The sequence below is a fragment of the Peromyscus eremicus genome, chromosome 9 (genome assembly GCF_949786415.1).
Source record: "Peromyscus eremicus chromosome 9, PerEre_H2_v1, whole genome shotgun sequence".
Classification (NCBI taxonomy): domain Eukaryota; kingdom Metazoa; phylum Chordata; class Mammalia; order Rodentia; family Cricetidae; genus Peromyscus; species Peromyscus eremicus.
In genome coordinates this window covers 2703687-2730523 of record NC_081425.1, presented here as the reverse complement: position 1 = coordinate 2730523, position 26837 = coordinate 2703687, and the positions used below count along the sequence as shown (strand labels likewise).

Here is a 26837-nt window from a genome sequence, read left to right as displayed (position 1 = left end):
TGCCAGAGGGAAACATCAACAAGCTGTTTGATTGGGTCTAGAAAAGCCTGAAGGCTGTTGGCTTTGTGCAAATGGTAAGAGACGGCGTTTTCAGGCAAGCAGATTCCAGACCGAAATAGGAAGGATTCGGGGAAGTTATCCATAGTGACAAAATAAAACATCACATTAAATCATACCAATAACTAACTAAAGAAATAGGATTTCTTTGTTTGTTTTTCCGAGGCAAGGTTTCTCTGTGTAGCCCAGGCTGTCCTGGGACTCTCTCTGTAGGCCAGGCTGACCTTGAACTCGAAGGGATCCATTTGCCTCTGCCTCCCAAATGCTGGGATTAAAGGCTTGTGCCGCCACCCCAGCACTTCTACTATATTTAACATAAATTCTCCTAACTACCAGTGCACATCCTGGGATATGAGAGCTTTTAGTAGGTAGGTTCCCCTAGTGTCAGAGTGGTGGTGATGACCCTGGAGGACAGGGATGATAATTTGTAAATATTCAGTACCTCAGTTGCTTACTCATTGAATACTTACTGTGCACTGAGGGCCCTGGATATGTGTTTATGGGGAGGGACTAGAGTGGCACTTGGCCATAGGAGCTTCAACTGGGCAACTGCTGGGCTACTGTCTCACTTCAGGATCCCATGCCTTTCTTAGGTTCTAGAAGAATTCCCCAAAATGGTCTGACTGCAGACCCCAGACTTAAGGCCCCCAGACAAGGCCTCACTCCCAGGTTGGAGCCAGCAGACTGCCGTATTTGGGATGGCCCTTGACCCTGAGAAGGGCCTTGGCTCCCTCCCACCAGACTAGCAGTAGTCAAATGCTCAAGTTTTTCACACATTGGAGTGGTCCTGAGCTCTAAATTTAGAAATTTTGTAATCTAAAGCTTGTTACAGCTTGAAAGTCATTCACACAAAGAATCAGAAATAAGATAAAATGGGAGCTGGCATCTGGTTTTATTCTTTCAACATTATTTTAACCTTTGACATTGATTGTGTGTGTGCCATGGCACACATGTGGAGGTCACAGGACAACTTTTGGGAGTTGGTTCTCTCCTTACACCGTGTGGGTCCTGGGATTAAATTGAGGTTGTCAGACTTGGCAGCAAGTGCTCTTCCCCACAGGGCCATGTCACCAGTCCCTCTCTTAACAACTTTGAAAATAATCAAACCATAGCTCAGTCTGCTCATGCTCTCTAAGCTGGAGCTCCGTCTCTTATGTGATAGGAGGCCTAGACTGGTATCCCTCTCTGCTGGAGGCTTAGCTTGGTCAAGTATTTGCTGGACTTTTTCTGCTTAAAAAACGAGGCACTCTCCCCGTTAAACCAGCCCCTCAGCTAGTTCACTGTATCTTCCTCTTTGTGCACACCGAATGCAGCAGACACCGATGCACTCCAAACTCCTAGAAGACTGGCAGAAGTCCCCTGAAGTCCTTACAGCTTTATTCGTGTGAGACTAGGGCTCAGCCCTGGCTCACAGAGATAGGTTTTAACAAGTCTGCACAGATATGCCAAGCCAGCGAGCCTTCACACACACACACACGCACACGCACACGCACACACACGCACAGGGACTTCTGCTTCCATCCCTTGCCCTGGACACAGTGAAGAAGTGGGAAGAAAATCTTTCCACATAGAGAATACTGTACTGGGGACAGTGTTCTCCCTGGGCGACAGGGCTGATGGGAAGGAAGGAGCTAGGTCCCCCTTGCTGTCACCTTCCTAAGGCCTTGCTGTGTAACCCAAGCTGGGCTCGAAATCCCAGCAGTTCCTTTTTTTGCTCAACCTCGGGAGTGATGCGATGATAGGCCAGTTATTTACAGCCCACACCACAGCACATCACTGAGATCCACTTAGGGTTTCATTATCAAAACTGAGCGCTGAATGGAGCCGTCAGGGGCTGTCTCTTCTAGTCCCCCCAATCCAGCTGTTACACTCCTGTTCTGACAGCGGATGTTTGGGGAGCCATTTGCCAACACATTCAGCTCAGTTCTTAGGGGAAGCACCTTCCTTTCCTCTCTCAGTGCCAGGAATCGAACACATGGAGTCTCACGTGCTAAGCAAGCTGCATTTCCCACCTTCTCACTTGCTGTTCGTCAATTTTCATAATATCCAACTTATTTCATTTCAGAGCAGTGGGCACATCTGAGTCAGTGAGGCTTGGGCACAGGCGCAGCCATCTCTCGGTGAGACCTGACGTGCAGAGAACCAGCTGCGTGGGCCAGCTCAGCAGCCACAGGCCACCATCAGACTTTATCGGCTACCCATTTTAGCAAGTGAAGGTAGATGAGAGAATCCCCATGGGAGGTACAATGGACAGGAGAATGGAAAAAGTTGCTCAGGCTGGGACAGTCAAGAGAGACATCGCCAGTAAAACTTGTTCAAGCAAAGCAGTAGCAGCTCTTCACTAGCTCTGAGTGTCACAACTGCTTAAGTCTTGCCACTGTGCATGCTGAGAGTCCAGCAGCCCCCACCCAGAGAGTACAAGATGTTTGATCGTAGCAACTGAACAGGACAGTATCCCATAGCCACACTCCCTGTTGGGATCTTCTCCCTTCTCTCGGTTTAGTGTTTAACACCGTGTGGCCCCTAGTCCCACTCCCAGTCCCTGTGTAGATGAGAGTGTCCCTAGAGGGACACCAACAGAAGCGCACGGGTGCCTGGGGACGGGCCACCCACACAGAGTCAGAAAGACAGACATCAAAGCCTGACGAATGGCAAAACCTGTGAATTCAAGGGGAAACTGACCTCTGATACACTTACGGCTCTTGCACTCATGTGAACTCACAAGGAAACTGATCTCTGATACACTTACGGCTCTTGCACTCATGAACTCACAAGGAAACTGATCTCTGATACACTTACGGCTCTTGCACTCACAGTTCACCCAAATCTGGAGCTGAGAAGAATGTCAGAGGTCTTGCTGACTAATGTCTTCGTCGCACAGATGAAGGCAGCATCCAGAGCTGCCAGTGACTGAGGATACCTTGACTCCGTCTGTTGATAATCCATCCAGAGAAGGCCCCTTCAGCCCACCTGCCTGGTGGGAGATCTGAGCCTCTTCACAGGGGAGGTAAGTGTTTGCAAGAACGTGACCTCAGCCTCTGGTGCCTCTGCCAGAGCAGGTGTGCATCTGAGTGTGTGGAAAGGACTGTGGTTACTGCTGGGCCTGTCATCATATCCCCACACTCATATCTGCATTAGTGAACACCAGCATGAGAAAAAGGTTACAAAAGGAGATAAGATTAACAGACTTCTGCAGAAGTGTTCAGCAGAAAGCACTGATGAGCAAGCAAGAAAAATCAACTCAAGGCTGGAAGAAACTCAGTCTGGAAATGTAGGGCATCAACTTGGCCTGTAGAGAGAGCTAAATTGTATAGTATAGTAGGGCCCCCAACACTTAAACACTGGAGAACAGATTCTCTACAGCTCTGAGGCCAGCTAGCCTTGCATTCGTGGTATCTAGAGGGACACTAAAAGATCAGTCTCCAGTACACATCATCCTTACTCTAAATGTTACACATGTGCATATATGTGTGCTCCCCCCACGGATTGACATCCACATATGCATAACACACACACACACACACACACACACACACACACATGCGCGCACACATACATATGCACACACAAGCACACACACACATGCATACATGCATGCACTCTCACAACCACACGGGGTGGGGATAGAGGGAAGTCAGTAGTAGAGCACTGGCCTAGCATGCACAAGGCCTGGGTTTAATCCCAACTACAGCAAAAGAAAATGCAAAGCATTTTCAAAGGCAGTGTTAGTCATCTCAGACAGTAATATCTGGAAACAGAGAGGTTTCCAGAACAAAACTAGTTTCCTTGCAGTTCTAGGGTCTGCACAGCCCAGATCAAGGTGCTCACAGGGTTGGTTCTCCTAAAGATGGTGCCTTTCTGTGCCCTCGTGTGGCCTCCCTCCATACCTGTCTGTCCAGAATTAGCACCCATTCTAGTGACTTTGTTTTAATTCACCTCCTTACAGTCTGCATGGTCACTGTGAGGTTCTAGGCATTACAACTTCCATATATGAATTTGAGGGACACACTCAAGTCATAACAGATACCTGAAGTAAAACCCTGTTATGACAAAGTCATTCAGTACTCCACAGGCTTGAGAAGCCTTCTCCCCAGTTCTGCCCAGCCCTGGGGGCTGCTGTGGGGACCCAGGGATGAGGAGCCTAAGTTTGTCTGTGGTGATATTGTGTTCCCCAAAATATTGTGCACCCTAATAAACTTATCTGGGATCAGAGACAGAACAGCCACAATATTAAACATAGAGGATAGGCAGTGGTAGCATATGCCTTTAATCCTAGCATTCCAGAGGCAGAAATCCATGTGTTCAAGGATACAGCCAAGCATGGTGACTCACGCCTTTAATCCCAGAAAGCAAGCCTTTAATCCCAGGGAGTGGTGGTAGAAAGCAGAAAGGTATATAAGGCATGAGGACCAGAAACTAGAAGCATTTGGCTGGTGAAGCATTCAGGCTTCTAGCAGCAGTTCAGCTGAGATTCATTTGGATAAGACTCAGAGGCTTCCAGTCTGAGGAAACAGGAACAGCTGAGAAGTTGGCCAGGTGAGGTTAGCTGTGGCTTGTTCTGTTTCTGATCTTCCAGTGTTCACCCCAATACTTGGCTCTGGGTTTGTTTTATTAATAAAGACTCTTTAAGATTCCTGCTACATTTGTCCCTCACACACTTTTCTTATTTTTTAAAGTCTGTATTTATTATTTGCATGAGTGTGCATGTGATGTGCCTGCACACACATGTTAAGGATGAGTGCATGCCATTGCATGTGGGTGGAGGTCTGAGGACAACTGGAAGGGATGATTCTCTCCTCTCATCTTTATATGATTCCTGTAAACACCTTTGCTCACTGAGGCATTTCTCAGACACCAGGCTTGTTTCTTAAACACTATATTCATGGTATCTTCTTAGTATTTAAAAATGCTAATAAGGTAGAATCTGATTTTGAAGATAAAAAACATTCCAAAATATTTTTAATTACATGACTATGTAACCATCCCCAGTTACCCACCAAATCCGAGAGTCCAGATGGAGGTATATAGTTCCTCCCTGGGCACTCCCGAACACATGTTGTCTCCTGTGGTGATCTGATTAAAAATGGCCCCCATAGTCTCATGTATTTGAATGCTTAGTCACCAGGGAATGGCACTGTTTGAAAGGTAGCCCAAGATGATGTGGCTCTCCATCTGTCATGCTTCAGCTCTTTTGAAAGGATTACAAAGATTAGGAGGTGTGGCCTTGTTGGAGGAAGTGTGTCACTGGGGTGGGCTTTGCCTATGGATGAGGATGTAGCTCTCAGCTACTTCTCTAGCACCGTGCCTGCCATGCCCGCTGCCATGCTCCCCACTAGTGGTAACGGACTAAACCACTGAAACTGTAAGCCAGCCTCCAATCAAGTGCTTTCTTTCATAAGAGTTGCCTTGGTCATGGTATCTTTTCACAGCAATAGCACAGTAATTAAGACACCTCCCCATCCACAAGCTACTTCCTCTCCCCTTTACAAATGTTTGTTTTTGAAAGGCATGCTTCACAGGCAATCTCTCCTTAGTATCCTTGTCCATATCCTGTACGTCAGCTTACTCACTAATACCATCCCTACTAGCTGTCCGCCATGGCAGTTTCTCTGTAGATCAGGCCTGCAGAAGCTCCATCACAAGAGGAGGGGTGTCGTCAATACTCCCACCTGAGATTCCAGATACTCCACCAGCTTCTCGTGGAGGTGCAATATAACTAAAAGGGGGGGCTCCTTTGATGCAGCTTTGAGAAGGTTACCAAGGTTTGAGTGGGACCTTTTTTAGTGATGTTGTAAAAAAGTCCAATAAACTCACTGGCTCACCAGACTAGACTCAGGTGGAATCATTTCATTGTTCTGTCACTGGTACCCTTGATGGGGTGAGGAGACATTTGTCTACCTCTCTCTTGGGAAGAGTTGGTACAAAGCCAAGGTTTCTTGCTCTTCTGCCACAGAACATCCATCAATTTCTTGTAGTTTATATTATATGTACTGCCTACCAAGGGAAGTCATATTATCATGCATGTGGGTGTACACAGTGCATGTACACACACACACACACACACACACACACACACACACACACACACACTTCTAGAGAATTCACTTCCTAGGGCCTGACACTTATGCTGTCTGTCCCATTTCAGAACCATCAAAGACAACAGAGCATGTGCCAGGATCCAGATACTGTAGGTATCATGGGTCTTGGGCATTTAAAAATGCAACTTTTGGGGGCTGTAGAGATGGCTCAGTGGTTAAGAGCACTTGCAGAGGACATAGGTTTAGTTCCTAGAACCCACATGGTGGCTCTCAACAGTCTGTAACTTCAGTTCTAGAGAGTCTTATGCTTTCTTCAGGCTTTCTTGAGTACTAGGTATGCACATGGTGCACATTAATGCATACAGGCAAAACATTCATACACATGAATATTTAAAAGTAAAATTGTAGCTGAAGTTTTCCTGTGTCCTGCCCGGTTGCACAGCTGCTCAGACCCAAATAAACACACAGAGGCTTATATTCATTAAAACTGTATGGCCTAATGGCTCAGGATTCTTGCTAGCTAGATCTTATAACTTAAATTAACCCATTTCTATAAATCTATGCCTTGCCACGTAGCTCATGTTTTACTGGTATCTTTACATCTTGCTTCTCATGGCAGCTGGCAGCGTCTCCCTGTCCTGCCTTTCTCCTTCCTCCTCTCTAGTTAGAATGTCCCACCTAACCCTATTCTGTCCCACCATTGCCAAACAGCTTTATTTATCAACCAATCAGAGCAACATATTTGATCCCCATGTGACTACCAGCATCCCCTATCAGCAGGAATTGGCTAGAAAACTATGCCCACATTCCCAAAAAATGGATTATGGATGTTTGTCTTTGTTTAGATTGTGGTTGCAAATTGTTATTCGTCATAGTCAATCTCTTTCTAAAAGAAGAAAGGAGGATATAATATAAAAATATAGGATATAGATAGGATAGGATAAAAGGGTAGATTATTGAATCTACTTTTAAAGAGCAACTACTTGTTTGAAATATTTTACATTGCTATGGAGTTTAGTTTATTGATACAAATTTAAAGTTAATTTTGTTATACTGTATGTATATTTCTACTCTTGTTTAAAGTACTTTGTGCAACTCATTTGAAATTGTAGTGTATAGTTGAGAAACAGATTAATAATTAGTCTTCTATGATAGTCAAACTTATAGTCATGTTAAGTTTTCTGGGTATATATAGATATATTTCATATAGATAGGTAATCTTCAAACACTTCAAAGACATACAGAATATGGCATTTAAAATGTTTTAAAAATTTAGACTTTCTGGACAGTGAGACATGTCTGCTCCTGGCAGCACTGATTTACTTCAAAGAAAAAGATGGGCATCAATGACACTCCATAAGGAATTTATCTTCTTCCTGGCAAAAATAGCCATTTGGGCAAGAAACTGTTCTTGCCTGGACTGCTTGACAAAATGTTGTATAAAGTGGACATACACAACCATAGAAAGGTCATCACTGAACTTCGCAAAATGAAATGGTCCTTCAGGTTCCCACTTTGCAGAAGAAACTGCCAGACATTCTACAAGATACAGAGAGAAGTGACTGAGAGACTCTAGGTCTGTAGGCTAAAGAATGGATGCCCCAACATTGCAGAAGAACTTTGGGTAACTGTCCAGATAGTCAGCTGTCTCTATCATTCTAGATTTTTGGAAGTTGCTTACAATGCTTTTCCTGTTTACTTAGGTAATATTATATCCTTCTGGGGTCTTTGATGTAGTTGAAGACTAGATAGTTATAATTATGGTTTTCCTTGGTTTTGATAGGAGATAAGGTAGATATGAAGCCTTGGACTCACAAATATAGGATAGATAGGATATCTTTTTATTTTTGCCAAATACAAATAGACTAAATATTGTAACTATAATTCTTGCTTGATAACTGTTTTGTTATATATAATTTTACTATGTTAAAGTTAAAACTTTCCTTTTAAATAGAAAGGAAAAGGGAAATGATGGGTGATGGTGCTCTGCATGCTGTGAATGTGTTGTTTCCATTGGTTGATAAATAAAATGCTGATTGGCCAGTAGCCAGCCAGGAAGTATAGGCAGGATAAACAGACAAGGAGAATTCTGGGAAGAGGAAGGCTGAGTCAGGAGTCGCCAGCCAGACACAGAGGAAGCAAGATATGAAGGCAGAACTGAGAAAAGGTACTAAGCCATGTGGTTAAACATAAATAAGAATTATGGGTTAATTTAAGTGTAAGAGCTAGTCAATAATAAGCCTAAGCTAATAGTCGAGCAATTTTAATTAATATAAAGCTTCTGAGTGATTATTTTACAAGCGGCTACAGGGTCTGTGGGGCTGGGCAGGACTGGAGAAAACTTCAGCTACATAAAATTAATTAGTTAGTTAATTTAGAAAAACAACACAACTTTCCAGGTTCCCACAATTGGAGAGGAACAGAGGCACCCACATCTTGAGGCATTCAAGACACCTCAGGTTGACCTGGTGTACTGAGTTAGTGTGCCCAAGGGTGAGATGGCCTGTCTCTCACCCAGGCTGCCACAAGCATCACATAGCTGACCTCCATGCCTGCCCCTTACACAGTCAATTGGCCAAGTGAGAAAGACAGCTTTAGTAAAAGATGGTGTGGTTACCTCACAGTGCATGGCCATGCCCAGGAGGTAGGGGCTTTCGGTGGGAATGTGCTTTCTGAAGAAAACCAAGGGCATCAGAGCATTTGAGTGTCTAAATGCTGCTTTGTGAAACTCCCTGCTGTCCCCGCAAAATGGCAAGTGGTTAAAACTGTCAGAAGCTAACAGCAAAATTCCCCAGTCACCCCTGCTAGCGGGACAACCACAGTCTATTCCCAGAGATTATGATCCAGGATTTCCATGATCCATTCTGAGATTCCATATGCAGGACAAGGACCCCTGAGACCTGCAGGATTGCTCCCGTCCTCCACTTTCCCATGGGGATGATCTTAGTTAACAGTAGGATGCCTGAAGACATCAGCTAGTGAAGATGAGGTCTTTAATGTAGGTCTAGGATGGCTGGCATCTTTATAAAAACAGTAAATGCCACTTGTGAATAGAAGTTCCCTGAAAATGCCATGCTTACATTGAAAGATTTTATAAACTGGCTGTCTGTTAAAAACTGCCTGGTTGTGGCGAGCTGGAACATGACAGATGGAAAGCCACATCACCTTGGGCTACCTTTCATTCCTTTGCTAGCCAATTTTCACCTGTCTCTGGGTCTGATCTAGCATCTTTGACTATCAGGTAAAATCTTCTGACTGTATCCTTAGCAGACCTGTCACTTCCACCCACCCCAAACTAAAAATGTTATCAAATAGCACCTGAGACCTAAAGAAGAGATTTCCCTGCCTTGCTATAACCTGCCTACCTGATGATCTCAGCAACATATTTGGAAAATGCCTAGATATATGACTGACTGCCTTTTGCACCAAAACAATCAAAGGTCATATAACTACTTAGAAAATGAAACATGTCACTAGGGACAAATTTAACCCATATTCTCTGGCCATGCCACTCAGCCTTGGCTCAGAATAAACTCTCTCTCAATTCCTTTGGAGTGAATGGTCTCTGTGCCAACACATGTGAAATAGTGTCAGGAGCAGAGATGGTGCATTAATATAAATGGCCAAGATGACCAAAGAGCTATGGGCAGCTAGAAGACAGTCCATATCTTGACTTCAGGTTTCTAGCCCCAGAAATAAGGAAGAGTGTCTGATGTCTTAGGCAACCCAGTTCACGGTACTTCAAGTAGCAGCTGCAGGAGAGACCAACATTAGAGGAGCCATGGTCAGAGGCCACCACAGTCTTGTAGGGCCCTAGGCCTGCTACGCTGACTCCTGGCAACTGATGATGGGCAAGGATGTGATGGAACTAGTTTTTAAAACAAAATCTTGGCTCTGGCAGCCTAGCAGGCCACCTGTCCCAACACATCACTTAAAGAGACAGCTAGGTGATTTATTTATGGAGGCCACACTGGGGAACAGGACAGAAAAAGGAGGTCTAGTGACCTTGAAACAGGTTCTTGGAAGCTGCTTTTTTCTTCCCAGACAGGGTTTCTCTGTGTAGCTCTGGCTATCCTGGAACTCATTATGTAGACCAAGCTAGCCTCAAACTCAGAGATCAGCCTGCCTCCCAAGTACTGGGATTAAAGGCATGTGCCCCCACTGCCTGGTGGAAGCTCCTTTTGCAAAAAACCAAAAAGCGATGACTCTTCGCTTAAGTTGAGGGTGCAGTGTGGAGCCTTGCACCCCTGCCTTCGTTTGTGTATCCATCTCCTTTACTGGGGCCTCTCGATCCACCTCTGCAGGATGGCATGCTAATCACTGGAGGAGGGACTGTCCAACCTATCATGAGATCCCTCCAAAGCTGAAGGCCCAGGGCTAAGTCATCTTGTGGTGAGTGAACTGTCAGAAGTGTAATTGGACACATTTGTCTTTCTACAGTGTCAGGATTCATTGACTAATAATAAGCTCACAAGCTCTATCAGTCACCAGATGAAGGCAGTTACCCACAATAGCGAGCATCCTGGTGCAGAAGTGATCATCCATAGGAACGAGGCTGACACCCTCAAGCTAGGAGAACTAGTAGGGCTAGGGTTGAGACACTGATGGGCAAGATCACACTTTGACCCGGACTGCTCAATTATGCATTGCTCTTTCCCCACCTGCCCAAATTCATTTTCTATTTGAGCTTAAATCTCATGTCAGTACTCCAAAGACAGACCCGCTAAGCCCATGTAGAGAGACCCCTCCACTCATGATATCCAGTTATCCTCACTATGTGGTCCAATTTCTCACCTCTGTTTCCATGTCTGGGCGCCTTTACCCACCTTCAGCAGGAATCATACCAGGGTGAAGCAGCAGGAACTCCTGACTCCATGCTTGTATTCCAATAAATCCCTCCTGCATGCCTGCTATTGGCCAGCAGACCTCCACTTGTCTGTATTAAAGCAGAGTCCAGACCTACCGACAGCAGTGTTGACTGTGCACACACTTAGCAGTGCAGCACTTGCCTAACATGAGCAAACTATGTCCAGTCTTTGACTCCGGGAAGGAAGTCTATGGCAAAGCCTGCTTCTCTTATTACAACAGTTCCTGCCTGAAACCTGCCTTTACCACTCTACTCTTCAGCTCTGGCTTTGTTTAAAAATCTTGCACACACAGCTACATACCTATAAACACACATGCATTTGCTTACCTCTCACAACCCACCTGGCCCCCATCAGGATCCCATGGGTATATAGGCTGATTTGAGTCCTCAATGAAAATGATAAACCCCTACAGAACATGCCCTAAGTACCAATGTCTACCCTGAGTTTTCTAGCTGTGCACAGGAGGGTGGATCTTCTTCCTCTACCCTTCCTTCCCTGAACAGTTCCTTCTCAAACCACACTGAGTTCAGCTCAGCAGGGTCTAAGCCGTAAGTCAGTTCACCCTCTAGAATCAACCTAAGCACATGCAGAGCGCTAGCTGATGCCTATTGGATAATTTGTTTCCATTTCTTGATTTGGTGACACTCACTGCTCAAGTGCCTGGACTCTTCCAGTAGTCCCTCTTTTTGGTTTTTCTGTGGTTCCTACTCAGGACATGTCACCTCCTAGCCTCAGCACTGTGAGGCCCTCAGAATTCACTCACTGCCACTGTTTACTTCCTCAGCCTGATGTCCTGCGCCCCTTCCCACTGACCACAGGCTATTCTTCCCTGGAGGTCTTGCCTCACGTCCCCTCCTGCAGCCTCCTACTTCTGCAGAACTTAGAAGCCCTGTCCATCCTTGCTTGTTTGGCCCTGGACAGGAACTCACTGGACTCACGTGTTCTGTTTCTCCAACAGACTGAGCCCAGAACAGTCCTAGGCTTTCTCTTTCCCCTAGTATTTGGCATCAAACAGTTGCTTAGGATGCTCTGCCCTGCTGGAAGCCACAGAAAAGTCACACCCAAGGAGGAGTGGGTGGAGCTGTCACAACAGCTGTGGGTCGAGGGAGGTTGGCATGGGTTGAACAGTCACAGCAGAAGCCACTAAACCACCAAGCTCCTGGGACCTTATGCCTCAGACTGGGGCCACCTAACTCTCAACTGGGGTCTTTTGCTCTTTTGCTTCTTGATGTCGGTGCGATCCTCTGAAAAGAGAGTATTAAATGACAAGTTCCAGGCCAGCCATCAGACTGGCATGCTGTAAGCTCTTGTCCCACACCTGCCAAAGGTTTGCTCCTTAGCCTTTGGGTGCACCTCATCTCATGGTTCTTTCTTCAGTAGTACAAAATATTCCACCCTCCCTGCATACCCTTCTGCTCTTGGGAAATACTGCTCTTTGAGGCCTTACTATGAAGTTACTCTCTTGTCACTTCCTTCCCACAAAAAGTACCTGTCTTGAGACCCAAAGAGGTATGACTGGAAAGGGTAAGGTATAGTTCTCTTCAGGGGCAATCAATTATTAATAATACAATCACATGTGGGAAGAACTATCAAAAGGGCTTCCAGAATTCCTCTGAAGTGTCTCCTCCAAATACAATCCAGACAGCCATTCTGGATATATCAGCAGGTTTTGCTCAATGGTATGAGGTGACTCTGGTCTGCCTTCCAGAGGGAATGACGTGATCTATGAGCAGGGTAAGGTCAGGAAAGCACTACAACAGAAGCAGAAAAGGCTAGAACCAAGAACCAAGGTGATGGAAGGGCATCTGCAATGGGATCAAAGGCCTTTCAGGTACCCAAGAAGGTCCCTGCTAACTCACCTAGCTCACTAAGGTATCGACACACAAAGATGTCAGCAAAGACCTGCTAAACAGCCTGCCACTCTCCTATCTGAGAAACATGGAAGAGTGCCCGTTTGCACTTGCTCTTCTGTAGAAAATGAACCTGTTCGTGGTACTAGACTCTACAGCTTCCTCCCTTTACACTCCAGCTAAAACAAAACAAACAAAAAGCCAGGGTATCAGCCAAGGTAATGTCCCTGCCACAGGATGCTGCTTGGCTGTGACAGGGAGGGTGGGGAGGAAAGTTGCCCCCAGGAGGCCTGTTTCATTTCAGCTCCGTTTCTATGTCCCCCACAGGCTGAGATTCAGACCACATATGTAAGAACGGAGCCATCAGCATCAGGAAATTCAGGAGCAGTCACTGTTCTGCTCTAACTGGGAGCAATGAGCCAGGTAAAGCATGAAGGGTTGTCTGGGGACTCACATATGCTCAGCTTTTAGGAGAAAAGTAGAGGGAGGTGGGCCTGGCTCCAGACTCCCTGGGTTGTGTGGTTTGGGTAAGGCGCCTTAATGGAGCTGGAAAGACACATTTGCAATCCAGATAGACATTACTCCAAGAGCCGGAGTTCATGGGGCTAACTGGCCTTCTCTTGCAAATTAAATTGCCCTTCACCAGCAGGGAAAGGCAAGAGGCTGGGCTGCCCTCTGGCCACCACTGTTTTCTTCTTTCTATTTCACAGAAAATAGTTTTCCCTACTATACCAGTGGCTAATAAACGAGGACTTCATGCAACCATTGATTAAAACTGTGCCTCAGTTATGAGACCGTTGCACTGAAATGTGGCTGTTTTGTTTCTTCAGAGGCTGGCTCTGAAACCTAAATGAAGCCCAATGCTTTCAGCAGCCTGCTCTGTTCCCTGGTTGGGATAGCACGTCCGTGGCTCCCTGTGACTTGGCACAGCTTCCCACATGCTCTGGTTTCCCACAGGCCAGAGTATGTGTCAACACACCCCAAACTTGCCTCCTACTAACAGAGACCGTTACGCCCAATTTTTCCCATATTTAAATTGGGTCCCTAAATGATGCTTCCCAAATTCCAGGTCTGTCAAAGATAAGTTAGATTTTAAAAATTCCTATTTTGCCACAAATTTCCTTCCCTACTGCCCACATAAGGAAGAGCTGAAACAATTTTTAGAGATAAATGACTGACACACTGATCACAAGCCTCACTAAGTAATGTCCTTCATGTCCTCAAGACAGAGTCCCCTTGTTAAATGGTACCAACTAAGAAGCCCAAGAAAGGCAGGACAGTATGGAATGCCCCTCATACTCTGTACATTAATTATTCATTCAGTAAGCATTTCCTGAGTGGCCAGTGGGAGACAGGTGTGCACCGTGAGTTCACGTGTGTGAGTGTGATTGCTAAATGCCTGTGTCCATGCAGATCCATAAGCAGCAACCTAAAAAGGCCAGGCAAGGCACACCAAGGAAGAGAACAAAATATTTATTCCAGCCAAAATGAGGAGAGCCACTCAAGAAGAAAACATGAATTCTAATTGCCCAGAATAAGTGTTCCAAAATGGCACCCAAAGGGTCTGGGTTTCACAGTTTTACAGATTTCAACAGGGGAAAGAGTTGGGCATGTGGCTCAATGGCTGTGGCTTGCGCAGCATGCACAAGCCCTGGACTCAGTCACCAGCACTGCAGGAAAAAATAAAGAGTCAGATTTCTTGATCCCTGGCAAGTGTGATGGCGTTCAGCTGTAACCCCAGAACTCTATGGGACAGAAGTGGAGGATTAAGAATTTGATAGCAGCCTAGGCTGCCTATCAAGTTCAGGGCTGGACTGTGATCCATAGAGTTTCTAAAATAAAATAAAACATTACATCTAAGAGGAACAAGAAGGGAAACGGAGCAATTGTGCTGGTAGTAAACAGCCTAAGAGTTTCATTGGTCGTCACTTACACATCCAGCCAACAGTAAAAAGGGTTTGGGTGAGAGTATTTCTTACCTTTATGGCATCAAAGTCTCCAAAAACCTGTCCAACTGGGGTCTCTTGTCTTATTTCCTCCAGATTGAAAACTTTATGACCTCATTCTTGTGACATTTTCTTAAAAAAAAAAAAAAAAAAAAAAAAAAAAAAGCCGGGCAGTGGTGGTGCATGCCTTTAATCCCAGCACTCAGCAGACAGAACCAGGCGGATCTCTGTGAGTTCGAGGCCAGCCTGGTCTACAGAGCGAGATCCAGGACAGGCACCAAAACTACACAGAGAAATCCTGTCTCGAAAAAAAAAAACAGACAAACAAAAACGGTGCTTGCTCGCATGTATGTTTGCGACCACCTGCCTGCCTGGTGCCGACAGAGCTCAGAAGACGGTGTCTAATCCCCTGGAACTGGAGTTACAGATGGTTGTGAGCTGCCATGGGGGTCTGGGAACTACTTCAGTCTTCTTCAAGGGCATCAGACTCTTAAACCATCTTAAGCTCTGAACCATCTCTCCGGCCCTCTAGTGACATTTCAATCCTTTTTTTATTTCTCATTTTTGACCCAAATCTTCCTGAGTTAAAGAGCTGAAGGTCCAGTGGTTGTGTTCCACAGGAAGAGGCCAGGAGCCAACGGGCAGGTGGCAACAGGAGGGTAGGCGGCTGAAGTCATACACGAGTGCACGGTGTCCATTCTTGGGGCCATGTCTTTTCATTCCGCCCCAGTTTGGAATGGTGGAACACATAAAAACAGAACAAACAAGGAGCAATCTAAAGTCCTGGCGTGAGAGTGCTCCTTACTCCCGAAGACGCCCCCTCCGATGCTGTACTCAGCCTGGGAGACTGGGGTGAGGATGATGACACTCTGGTCCACGGTCGACAATGGAGGGAGACACTGTCATCAGTTAGGACCTGGTAAAATGAGGTCCAGTTAGAATTAAGAGCCTGTCTGTAGGGCTTTTGTTTCTTTGCAATTCTAACTCCAGTCAAATTTTATCTTCGAGAATCTAAGCCAACGGGTTTAGGACAAACCAAAGGTCACGAAAGCACATCTTCCATTGATTCGATCACTGTCTTCTTCATCTTCATTGATCTTGACGAGCATTTCATAAAACCATCAGCTTGTTCATTAAAAGATTTGGAAAGCCTTACAGGGTCTAATAGTGCTAACACTTTAAAATCTTAGAGTCGCTGAGCCAGACGGAGCGGCCTGCGGGAAAGAGTCGCCAAGCTGGTGGTCCTGAGGCAGCCCATGATACTTCCGGTTCCTGTTCCTAGCCGGGGCACTTCCGCCCGTGCGGCTCGTTGGCATGGAGGCCAGCTGGTCTTCCCCGGTGGGCCCCGTTGATGCCGCAGACCCGCAGCTGCAGCGTTTCGTGGAGGTGGAGACGCAGAAACAGCGCGTGCAGCTGCTGGTCCACCACATGACGGAGCTGTGCTGGGAGAAGTGCATGGACAAGCCCGGGCCCAAGCTGGACGGCCGGGCCGAGGTCTGCCTGGTGAACTGCGTCGAGCGCTTCATCGATACGAGCCAGTTCATCTTGAATCGACTGGAGCAGATCCAGAAAGCCAGACCGTTCTTCTCTGAAAGCCTCTCTGACTGATCTCGGCCTTTCCCTCCTTGGAAAAGGAAGGTAGGCCGGGAAATGAGCTCTGAGGGGACAGGTCCCACTTCATCTAAGAGTTAGGAAAGATTCATCTTTTTGGTCTTTGTGGGGCATAAGGGTCCTGGGGGTTTGAGTTGTGGGTGGTTATTTCATACCTTTAGATAGGGTGTCACTATGTAGTCCTGGCTGGCCTGGAATTTACTCTGTAAACCAAACTACCCTGGAACTCCGGCATCTGTCTGCTTCTGTCTCCTGAGTGCTAGGTTTAAACGTGTGCACCACCATGCCTAGGGAACTACCAGGAACTCTGGTTGTGTTTTTATTTTTATTTTTTATTTTATGTGCATGTGTGTGTTTCTATGTGAATGTAAGCCGCATGAGTGCAGAGCTCATGGGGGCCAGAAGAGGGCTTCAGATCCCTGGAGCTGTAGTTGCAGGTAGTTGTGAGAGACCCAGTATGTGTGCCGGAACCGAACTGGGGATCCTCTGGGAGACCAGAAAGTGCTGTTAACGGCTAAGCCCTCTCTCCAGCCCATGGGTTGTGTTTTAGATGGTAATCTTGTGAAAGTGACTGGCAGATAACTGGAGAGCTGCATAGATAGGTATCTGTGAGGCAGGACTTCTCTCACGGTCCCCTTAACTGCCGAAGTTTGGTAGTAGAACTGCTGTCCATAATTTGGGACCACACAGGTAAATCCTCACTTGTGTGGGTTCATTTTAGATGTTATATTATGGCAGATGTGGACCAGGCTTGATGACACAAGCCTTTAATCCTAGCACTGGGGGGCAGGTGGATGGCAAGTTTGAGGTCAGTCTGGGATATATAGTGAGATACTGGATTTTTTAAGGGTTTCTTAAGAAGTCAAAATTATCATTACAATTATGACTGAAAACTTACAAGATGTATCTGATTCTAGAAATCTCTTACCCTTTTGGAACATATACTAATAATACATTTATACAAATACAAGTCTCTCGAATGTTCAGGTGCCTTCTAGAAATCTCAGAGTTTTTAAGAATTTGATTTGGAGATATTTGTTAAAAAGATAAAGGAGTTTAAATTGCTTGATAAGTGTTACCTTGGTTAATCACTCAATCAAAGTCACAATAAAAAAATTTTAAAAGGGGGCCAGCGAGATGGCTCAAGTAAACGTGCTTGCCACGTGAGCTTAGCAACCTTCATTTGATGCATGGAGTCCACATAAAAGTGGATAGAGAGAGCTAACTTCACAAAGTTGTCCCCTGACCTTTACATGTGTGCTGTGACATACATGCACCCCAAACAATAATAATTAATTTTTAAAAAGTCTTAAAGAAAATAAGTTTTAACAAAAGCTCAGCTCTTTCAAGATGGAGAAAACTTCAGTAATCAGGACTGAGTGAAAGAGCACAGAGCTCTTCAGTCTTCCTTCACTAGGCTGCTCCTGAGTCTGAGGTGCACTGGGAGATAGGAATTGGTAAACAGAGATGGGCTTATTTAGAGTTTGGGCCAGAACTGGGCAGAGAAGGATTCCAGCTTCTCATGGCATAGCCACTGCAGGGCTAGAGGTTATAGAGAAGAGGAATCCAAGGCTAGGGATACACATGTGACAGGTTGGCTATGAGATAAGCCATGAGAGGCTCTCCCTGGGAGAAGGTGCTGTCAGGGTATTGGGTTATCCTCACAGCTGAATGGCGTGGTCGTGGCATGGGTGTGTGGGTACACGCGGCTCCATGGAAAAAAAGACTCAGAGGCCCCCTAAGAGTGAATTTAGCCTTTGGCAGCTCCAGCCTGGAAGGACTGAAGCACTCTGCCTTCACCTAGGGCAGTTTTATTTACTCTATTTACAATTTAGCCAGTTAATTTCTGTACCTTCAAAGCAACCTAAAAAGGAGCTCCCAGAGATAAAATGCCAAGTGCAAATTACTTGATTTCTCTGGTACCACGGTTTTCCGGATTTCTTGAACCAAGTTTTGCATAGGCCTTTGATCCTTGGGGGACTCGCTGATCCTTGACTCTCAGACAAGATTCACATAGGGCGATAAGAGGAACAAAAGGTGTGGTTAGACAAAGGAAGGATTAGGGCTAGGTGCTGCTCTTTGGAGCCAAGCCAGGAGCTCAGCAGGAATGCAGCCACAGTGGGATGCCCTGGAGAAAGTTTCTTGTCCATTCCTCATTCTTGAGGGCTTTGGATGCTCTGCCATCTATTGACGGACTGATGAGAAAATCCTGAAATATGTCTGTGCCTGGAAGAAATAACAAAGCACGTGTAGAAACGGAAGTCAGAAGGCACCCAGTGAGTGAGGTCACCTCGGGAGCTGGAAACACGGCTCAGCCATTGACAAACTTGTTGCCTTTTTGCTTCTGCTGAGAACCAGTGCCTGTCTGGTGGCTCTCATCAGTTTCTAACTCCAGTTCTCGGGCCTCAGCATTCTCTCCGCAGCCCTGGGAGCATTCTACACACATGGTACACTTCCGTCCTCATAACAGGCTGGAGAGATGACTCGGTGATTAAGAGCACTGTGCTCTTCCAGAGGACCTGTTTACATTCCTAACACCCACATGGTGGCTCACAGCCCTCCAGAACTGCAGTCTCAGGGGATCCAGCACACCCCCTTCTGGTATCCATAAGCACTACACACACATGGCAAACAGACATACATGCCCTTAGAACACCCATACACATAAAATAAAAATAAAGGTTAAAAACTGTACACATAAAATAAATATTTAAAAGAAAGGACCCTGTTCTTTGTGACCTCTCAGCTTTGGTTATTTTTGGAAGGGCTGACCCAAGAGAGTCCATTTTTCTCTCCCTCCCTCCCTCTCTCCCTCCCTCCCTCCCTCCTTCCTTCCTGTGTGTTGTTGTCTTGCTTGACAACTTCATCCCTTGTCTCTGAACAATGTTCTCGGAAGACATTGCTGATCAGCCATCCTGTGTTTTAGTCTTGGCCACTTGTTGCCAAAATATTTGTTTCAGTTGCTCTGACCTTATCCTGTGTTGGTAAGTGGTAGATAGTGACAAAAGACCCTTTTAATCAAATTTAAGTAGCTGAAAGATTTGGTTTAGAAGGAGGGACTGTTAGCCTATATTTACCTGCAGTCCATTTTTTAAATTGAATTTTTGCTTTTCTTACGCTTGATAGCCTAGCCTCTCAAAACACTAGCAGTGGTTTTGTTATAAGATATATTCCTTAATAGGCAACAGTTGCAAAAATTTACTCCTGCTGGCACTTTTTGTTTGTTCTCTACTTTTGGTCCTATAATCTGGGGTGTGTGTGTGTGTGTGTGTGTGTGTGTGTGTGTGTGTGCAGTACCCACAGAGGCCGGAAGAGCATGTGATCTCAGCACTGGAGTTGCAGGTGGCTGTGAGCCTCCACGTGAGTGCTAGAAATCAAACCCAGGTCCTCTGGAAGAGCAGCCAGTGCTCCTGACTGCTGAGCCGTCTCTCCAGCCCCTTGCCCTTGTCATCTTGACCATACAAGATTCTCTCAGACAAATACAAATGACTCTTGGCCTGGTGTGGTAGCACATGTCTGTAATACCAGCAGACAGACAGCAGAGCAGCAGGTAAGAGGGTCCTGAGGGTGAATCCAGTCCAGGCCATGTACTTTCAGGATGGCCTGGGCTGCAGAGCGAGACCTGTCTCAGAGTAACAATGGACATACTCTTTCTTGGAGCACTTTACTAAAAACATATCCCCATACTTGTAACTTTCTTTATAAGACACACCTCAGTTTCCTCACAGACAGTGGTTTCTCCTTTTACTTGGAGTTTCAATCATAACCCTTAGCAGTCGTGTGCCAGCACCTTGTATAGACCAACTTACAAAGTCTGTAAAGTGTGTGCTGTTTTCATAACACCCTCAAATGTGGAAACAGACCCAGTATATTTAAACTTGTTTAAAGTAATAAAGCAAAATGTTGAAGTATGTAAAATTTTAACCTATGATCCTGATGTTTTGTTATTTTTGACTTATCTAGGAATGACCCAAACCTCAAATGAAAATGACTTAACCTGTTATAGATGCTTCTGTAGTTGTATTGAGACAGGCACTCCTTCGTCCTGAACTCCTGGTTCTCTTCCTCCACCTTCCACGTGCTAGGATCATAGGCAGGTATGCCACACATGGCATTTAATTATCATAATATGAACTTAAAGATGAATAAGCCATATAAACCTGCACTTTACCATTTTTCAGAGTTACTAAGATTTAGGAAGGGTTTAGGGACTGGCAAGATGGACTAAAGTTGTTCCTTGGCAAGCTTAACAACCTGAGTTCAATCCTGGACCCAAATGGCAGATTTTGTAAGTTGTCCGGTTGCACAAATCCTAGTTGGTCTTATTAATAAAAACCCAGAGTCAGATATCAGGGTGAAAGCTGAAAGATCAGAGAAGCAGAGCAGCCAGCCACTAGTTCTTACCTCTACACAATCCTCAGCTGAAAAGGACCCCAGCTCCTGTTTCCTCCCACCTTATATTCCTCTCTCCACCCAGCCATATCACTTCCTTTCTCCACCTCCCTAGTGGTGGGATTAAAGACATGAGATCCCAAGTGCTGGGATCAAAGGTGTGTGCCACCACTGCCTAGTTCTGTTTCTGAATCAATCTTACGAACTCACAGAGATCTGTCTGCCTCTGCCTCCCGAGTTTTGGCCTCTATGGCTAACTAGTGGCTGGTTTTGCGCTCTGATCTTCAGACAAACTTTCTTTGTTAGAGCACACACAAAATATCACCACATTGTCCTCTGACCTCCACATCTGTTGTGTGTGTGTATGTGTGTATAATATGTGTCTATGTATAATAAGTAAGTAAATGTAAAGAAGAGAAAAGCATTTAGGTTAACTTTATTAAGTTCCATTTTTTCCATATCAATGAGGTAACGAGTACATAACCTACAAACACATGTATAGATAGAAGTTTACATGTGCACTTAGGATACACATGTGTGCGTTCATATACTAAATACAGATAAAATCTTACCACTTTCATTTTGGGTTTGCTGCTTGCTGGCTTATCATGGTCTTAGGTCAGTCTTTTCATTACATTTTTTCATCCCAAATTATCTATATAGCCAGGCAATCCTAAATCTGCATTTTTTAAAGGTAAGACTTTTTGTTGAAACAAGGTACAAAATGTACATCCTAAATAGATAGAACTTGGCCTTAACTATCACTATTTGCTTGGAAAAGAAGAGAGCACACAAAGGCCCAGGCCAGTTAAAAGGGCAAAGGGGAGAAGTGTGTAGGTTTAAGACCTTTTCCTATAGCGTGAGTCTGCAGAGAGCGGGTCACCATCAGAGAAGAAATGGTTCTCAGCTATGTTTTATAAAGACTTCAGGAACAGGAAGTTACAATGTCAGAAAGCCACACTTTAAAGCTTAGTTGAGCTGAGAAACATCATCCTTATAGTGCAGGTCACACTGTATTACCTTACTGGCTCCAGGGCATAGCCCTTTAACAAACAAGGCACAGAACATTTTCTGGGCCTGCTTGGGCAGGCTTTGGAAGGCACTCATATTAGTTATTTTCTGTTGCTGTGACAAAATACCGTGACCACAGGTGACGTGAAAAAGAGTTTATTTTGACTCTGGTCCAGGTGAGAGTTTATAGTGGCAGGAGAGGCATGACAGCTGATAGCTGGAGCAGGAAGCTGAGTGATCACATTTCCAACTGTAAGCATGAAGCAGAGAGAGGGAAGAGAACCGGAAGTGGGGCAAGGCTATAAACTCTGAAAGCCCACTCCTAATGATGTGCTTCCTCAGCAGGCCTCCCCTTCTAAAAATCCCATTACCTCTGCAAACAGTGCCATCAACTGGGGACCAAGTGTTCAACTGTCTGGGCCTGTGGGGACAGTCCTCATCTGAATAACCAAAGCATCTTCATACATGTTAAAGCTTTTCTTGTTTAACTTTTCTTTCTTTCTTTTTTTTTTTTTTTTTGAGATTTATTTTTATCTCTGGGTATGTATGTATCTCTGTGTGAAAGTGTGTGCATGTGACTGCAGGTGCCTGAGGAGGCCAGAAGGGGTCGCCAGATCCCCTGGAGCTGGAATTGCAGGAGCTGCTTGACATGAATGCTCAGAACTGAACACAGGTTCTCTGCAAGAGCAATATGTGCTTTTAACCACAGAGGTGTCTCTCCAGTCCTCCTTGTTTTTACTTACTGCAGGTTTCAGTCATTTTAGAAAGAGAACATCAAGTCTAGGGAGATGGCCTTGCAAGTAAGACATCCTGAGTTCAATTCCCAGAACTTATATTTGCTAGAAAAAAATACTGGCAAGGCATATTGGCACACACCCTTAATCCCAGTACTTGGGAGGCAGAGGCTGGTGGATCTCGGAGTTTGAGGCCAGCCTGGTCTACAGAACAAGTTTCAGGAGAACTGTTACATAGAGAAACCTTGTCTTGGGAGAGAGAGAGAGAGAGAGAGAGAGAGAGAGAGAGAGAGAGAGAGAGAGCACCTCACGGGAGAGCCTTTGGAGGAGCATCCTGGAACTCTAGCTCTGATGCCTTTGTGGTCCTTGGGTGAGGTAGCTAAATTCAGGGATGTCTTCTGAGCTCCAGGCTGAAGTGGAGCCCAGAGGAGAGATTAAGGGAGCTTTGACAGAGTGAGGTAGGGATGTAAAGTACATCGTGCAGGAGTCCAGGTGAGCAGACTGGGAGGGCTGGCTGCCCAGGTCTTTGTTTGTTGTGACCTTTTTTTTTAAGGTTAACATGGAATCAGAGTGACATAGAGTTCTGGGAATGAAAACTGGGCCTCCCATGCGAAAAACAGTCTTTTCCTTCCCAGGCCCTCACAGTGTGCTTAGTGGAGAAACAGTTGTGGGAAGACAAGATGCCACGTTCTGTGAAGTGGAAGGCAGACACGTGTGGAGAAAGCCCTGCCTTCTCCGTGTGGGTCTAGGGTCTTGTTGGGCAGGTCACTTAGCAGGGATTTGTGCTTGGTAGGGTCACAGGTAGCAGACAGATGGACGGCCTGAATATTAGGGTCTATATTGTAGGTGGGAAATAGCAAACTGGGCTTTATTGTTGTTGGTTTACCTCCTCTGCCTTTCTCAGCTGAGGAGAAACTACCCAACCATATTTTATTGCTACTGGTTTACATTTTAGTTTTGGAGCTAGAAGGTATTTAGGGATATCTCACTACGTAATGAAAGGCTAATGCTGTTTTATCTGTCAACTTTGCATTTTGATGATCTTTGCTGCGAGGACAGCATTTGAAAATACCCCCGCCCCTCTACACACACTGCCAATTCCTTAATTCCCTGCCTACCCCAACATTTCCTTTACCAAGGAGTAGGGCTTATATTAAAGGCAAGCACCTTTAAGCACCAAGTTGTTACTCCAGCCTCAGGACTTACATTCTTATAAGGAGGGAGGGCAGAGTTCCTCTCTCTCTCCTGTAGCTGCTTTTCAGGTATTGTCCCTGCCTAGAGTTTCCTGTTCCTGGCTGTCCCGGGGGGAGCAGAAGGCAGATGAAGCAACAACATTCTGGTATGTTCATCGCCAGCAGATGTGCAGTGCTGTGCAGTTTTCCTGGAGGAGGAAATTGCAGCAACAAAAGGGAAAGAAAAGTTAATAGGGTTGGGTATGTGTCTGGTAGGAGGGATGTAAGAGAGGAAATCCTGGAGTTTCCTACGTAGGAGGAGACCCCATACTCGGTCAGTTGAGAAACTGCTCTAGAAGCCTTGGGTGAGAGTGGAGAAAGAGGTGGGATTGAGTAGAGAGATGCTGGACTTCATTTGTTTACTCAGAGCCAGGCAAGTGATTCCTGCTGGAGGAGAGTCTCTTAAAAGGGTTTCCATGGCAAACCAAGCAAGGATTTGCGTGGTGAGGCACTGTCAGGAATTACCAAAGCAGAAGCTATGGGCCCTGGGTCAGTAGATTGACTCATCTGAAATTTAGCTTTTGGGTCCCTTTCAAGAAGTTGCTAGTCAGTGATTGGTTCACAGCTTTTATACCCCACCGTTAGCACTGACTGCAAACTAGGTTTATTCTGGACAAATGAAACTAGAAAGCAATTCCCTGGAGTCCAATGGCTGTCAAGTGCTTAGAAGACCTGGTAAGACCCTTTACAAATGGGCTGAAGCTGGTCACATGGATGATGGTCTTTGCTGGTCTTTGGGAGCATTGGTCTGCAGCGGGTTAGAACAAGATGTGGCCAGAGAGGCTGGAAGTCCTCAGCGTTCATCCTGAACACTGCCCACTGGGGTCTTGTTGAGTGCAGGAGCTGACACAGCTTTCGATCTAGTCCCTCCCTTTTGCTTTGTATTGTCATCAGCGCTCCAGTCTTTGGTTTACCTTCCTTTGGGTGTTTAAGACCTTGTAGGTGGCCCCCAAATTAGCCTCTTCTTGTTTTACTGTGGAGGAGAGTTGAGGCTCCTTTAGCTTTCCCTTCCGCTCGTGCCGTGCCATCGTGTGGTACATTGTTGACCACATGACCTCTCCTGAAAACAATGAGACCATTTCCTCTCCAATGACCTTCCTCTTCTCAGAATGTCTGCTGGTTAAAGTCCACCCCTGGGGTCTGTATGGTCCTTTGATTTGAGAATCCCAACTCCTATAATCCCTGGGTCTAGACTGACAGTGGAGGGCTGGCTTGGGCCTCTGAGTTTTGGTTAGTGAGCACCCAGAAGATCCTTGTCTTAGCTTCTTCATCTGTTGCTGATTCATTGATTACCTGCCTGAAGTTCTTCCTGTGGGTGGAGGTGACTGGTATACTTGATGGCTTATATTAAGGCCCCTGGTCCCCAGATGTGACCTTATAGATTTGACGCCATTCTATTTCCATGATATCCCATGACCTTATAATAGAAAGACAGGCAGTATCTGTGAACTATGGGAGATCTTAGCCTCAGAGGGCCACTATACTTCCAGGGCTCCCTCCCTGGCCTTCTTATTTCCTGTTATTTATACTCAGAGCATACTAGTCTAAGTTACATCTTTTGTCCCTTCATAATCCATTGTCTGCCTGACAGCAGTTAAGGAGATACCTCATGGGACAAGTAAATAGGGCAGTTGAGATTTCCCAGCTCCTGGGTCCACAGGTAGAAAGGCTTGTAGTTAGGGCTTGGTGACCACCTCAGATGCAGCGGGGAAATGGAGTGCAAGAGCTCCTGGCTAGATGGACGGTAGCCTTAGAGGGCTTGTTACACACGTGAAGTATGGGTGCTGGTGCATTGTGGAGACCAAGCATGCCAAAGCAGCCATAGCCAGAGGAAGGAGAAAATGAGCAGATAAACAAGCCTTGGGGCCTGTACATCTGGGGGATAAGGGCCTTGAGCCCAGGGTAGCGAGGCTAATGCACTTGAATGATCAGAGCCATCCTTGAGTAATGAGTGTAGCCATGCTAGTTTTGCTCTTCTGGCTCTAAATTTCCTGCCTTTGAGTAAGGGCATACATTTTCCTTCTGGTGTATCCTGATTAACTCTGCACACATTCTCTTCAAGCAAGACAGCCTTGCTTAGAACCATCTTCCTTGACCTCTTCCACCTGATTAGATGCTCCATTTCTACCCTCCCACAGTGTGTCTCCATATTAGTGGACACTTTAAGTGACCGTCTTTGGTCAGGGGGAAAGCCACTTATGGAGGTGACAATTCCCACTCATTGCTGTCCTGCCAGGCTTGACATAGGCTGCTGCAGAAGAGGTGCTTGGGAGATAATGAATAGATGAAGCGTTGGGAATGGGTGCTATTCCACACCTGCCTTCCACACCTGCCATGGACTCGTCTACTGAGCACCTGCTCTGTACCTGGGACTGAAGAGAAGTGGTTATAGTTCTGAGCCAGGAGGTAAAATGGAAACTGAGAAACCTTCGAGCCGTAGAGAACTATGTGGAGTGTGACATGACAATGGCAGCTGGGGTGTAAGGCCACCCGCATCCCCAGCAAAGAGTCACCAGGCAGAGGAGCAGCATGGAGACTCCTGTCGGAGAGCCCATGTGTTTCAGATGCTGGAGCTGGAGCCCAGAGGCACAGAGTCACCTGTAGTCATCCAGGTAGCTGCTAATGTTGCTGAGACCCAGACCAGCCTGGGGGCTCTAAAGCAAATGCTATTAAAGAGACAAGACATGGGCACCTCCCCCTTTACTACCCACAGTGAAAACCAAGCCAACTCTAACTCGTCACAAGTGCTTAGAGTGGAAATGGAGAATAGGCAGAGATGGGCTTCCTTATTTCTAGTGTCTGGAGCCTTTGAGTGCCTGTGAGCTAGACCTTCCAAACAGAAGGCATATACTCTGTCTTGAGAACCAGGGACTGCGACTCTAGGCCCTCAAAACCAGAGGCTCTTTGTTCTGAACTGTGATAGCGTGTGCCCGAGGGCTTTTAAAGCCAGCTCTAAGGCTGGACAACAAGGGACTTCATGACCCTAAACTTTGAAAGCCAGGGGCTTGATTCTGGGTCTTCGGTGTCAGAAGCTTATCATACTGGGCTTTTACCACAATGTCCCCCTTCCAAGCACAGATGTCAAATGCATGTTCCTT

The 26837-nt window shown here is 45.9% G+C and overlaps 1 protein-coding gene across 3 annotated transcripts in view; it reads left to right on the top strand.

Moving 5' to 3' along the window:
* The first annotated feature begins 16053 nt into the window (after nt 1-16053).
* LOC131919123 (putative mitochondrial import inner membrane translocase subunit Tim8 A-B) overlaps nt 16054-26837 on the top strand; it is a 31456-nt gene continuing 20672 nt past the window's right edge. For 2 of the 3 annotated variants that reach the window (XR_009381163.1, XM_059273172.1), the window contains exon 1: nt 16054-16397. Coding sequence is in view for 1 of the 3 variants with exons in the window: in XM_059273172.1 (XP_059129155.1) it covers nt 16074-16367 (294 nt within the window). In the remaining 2 variants the exon portion in view is untranslated. Of the gene's footprint in view, nt 16398-26238; nt 26352-26837 lie in introns of those variants that run through there. The other variant, XR_009381164.1, reaches the window with a different exon arrangement.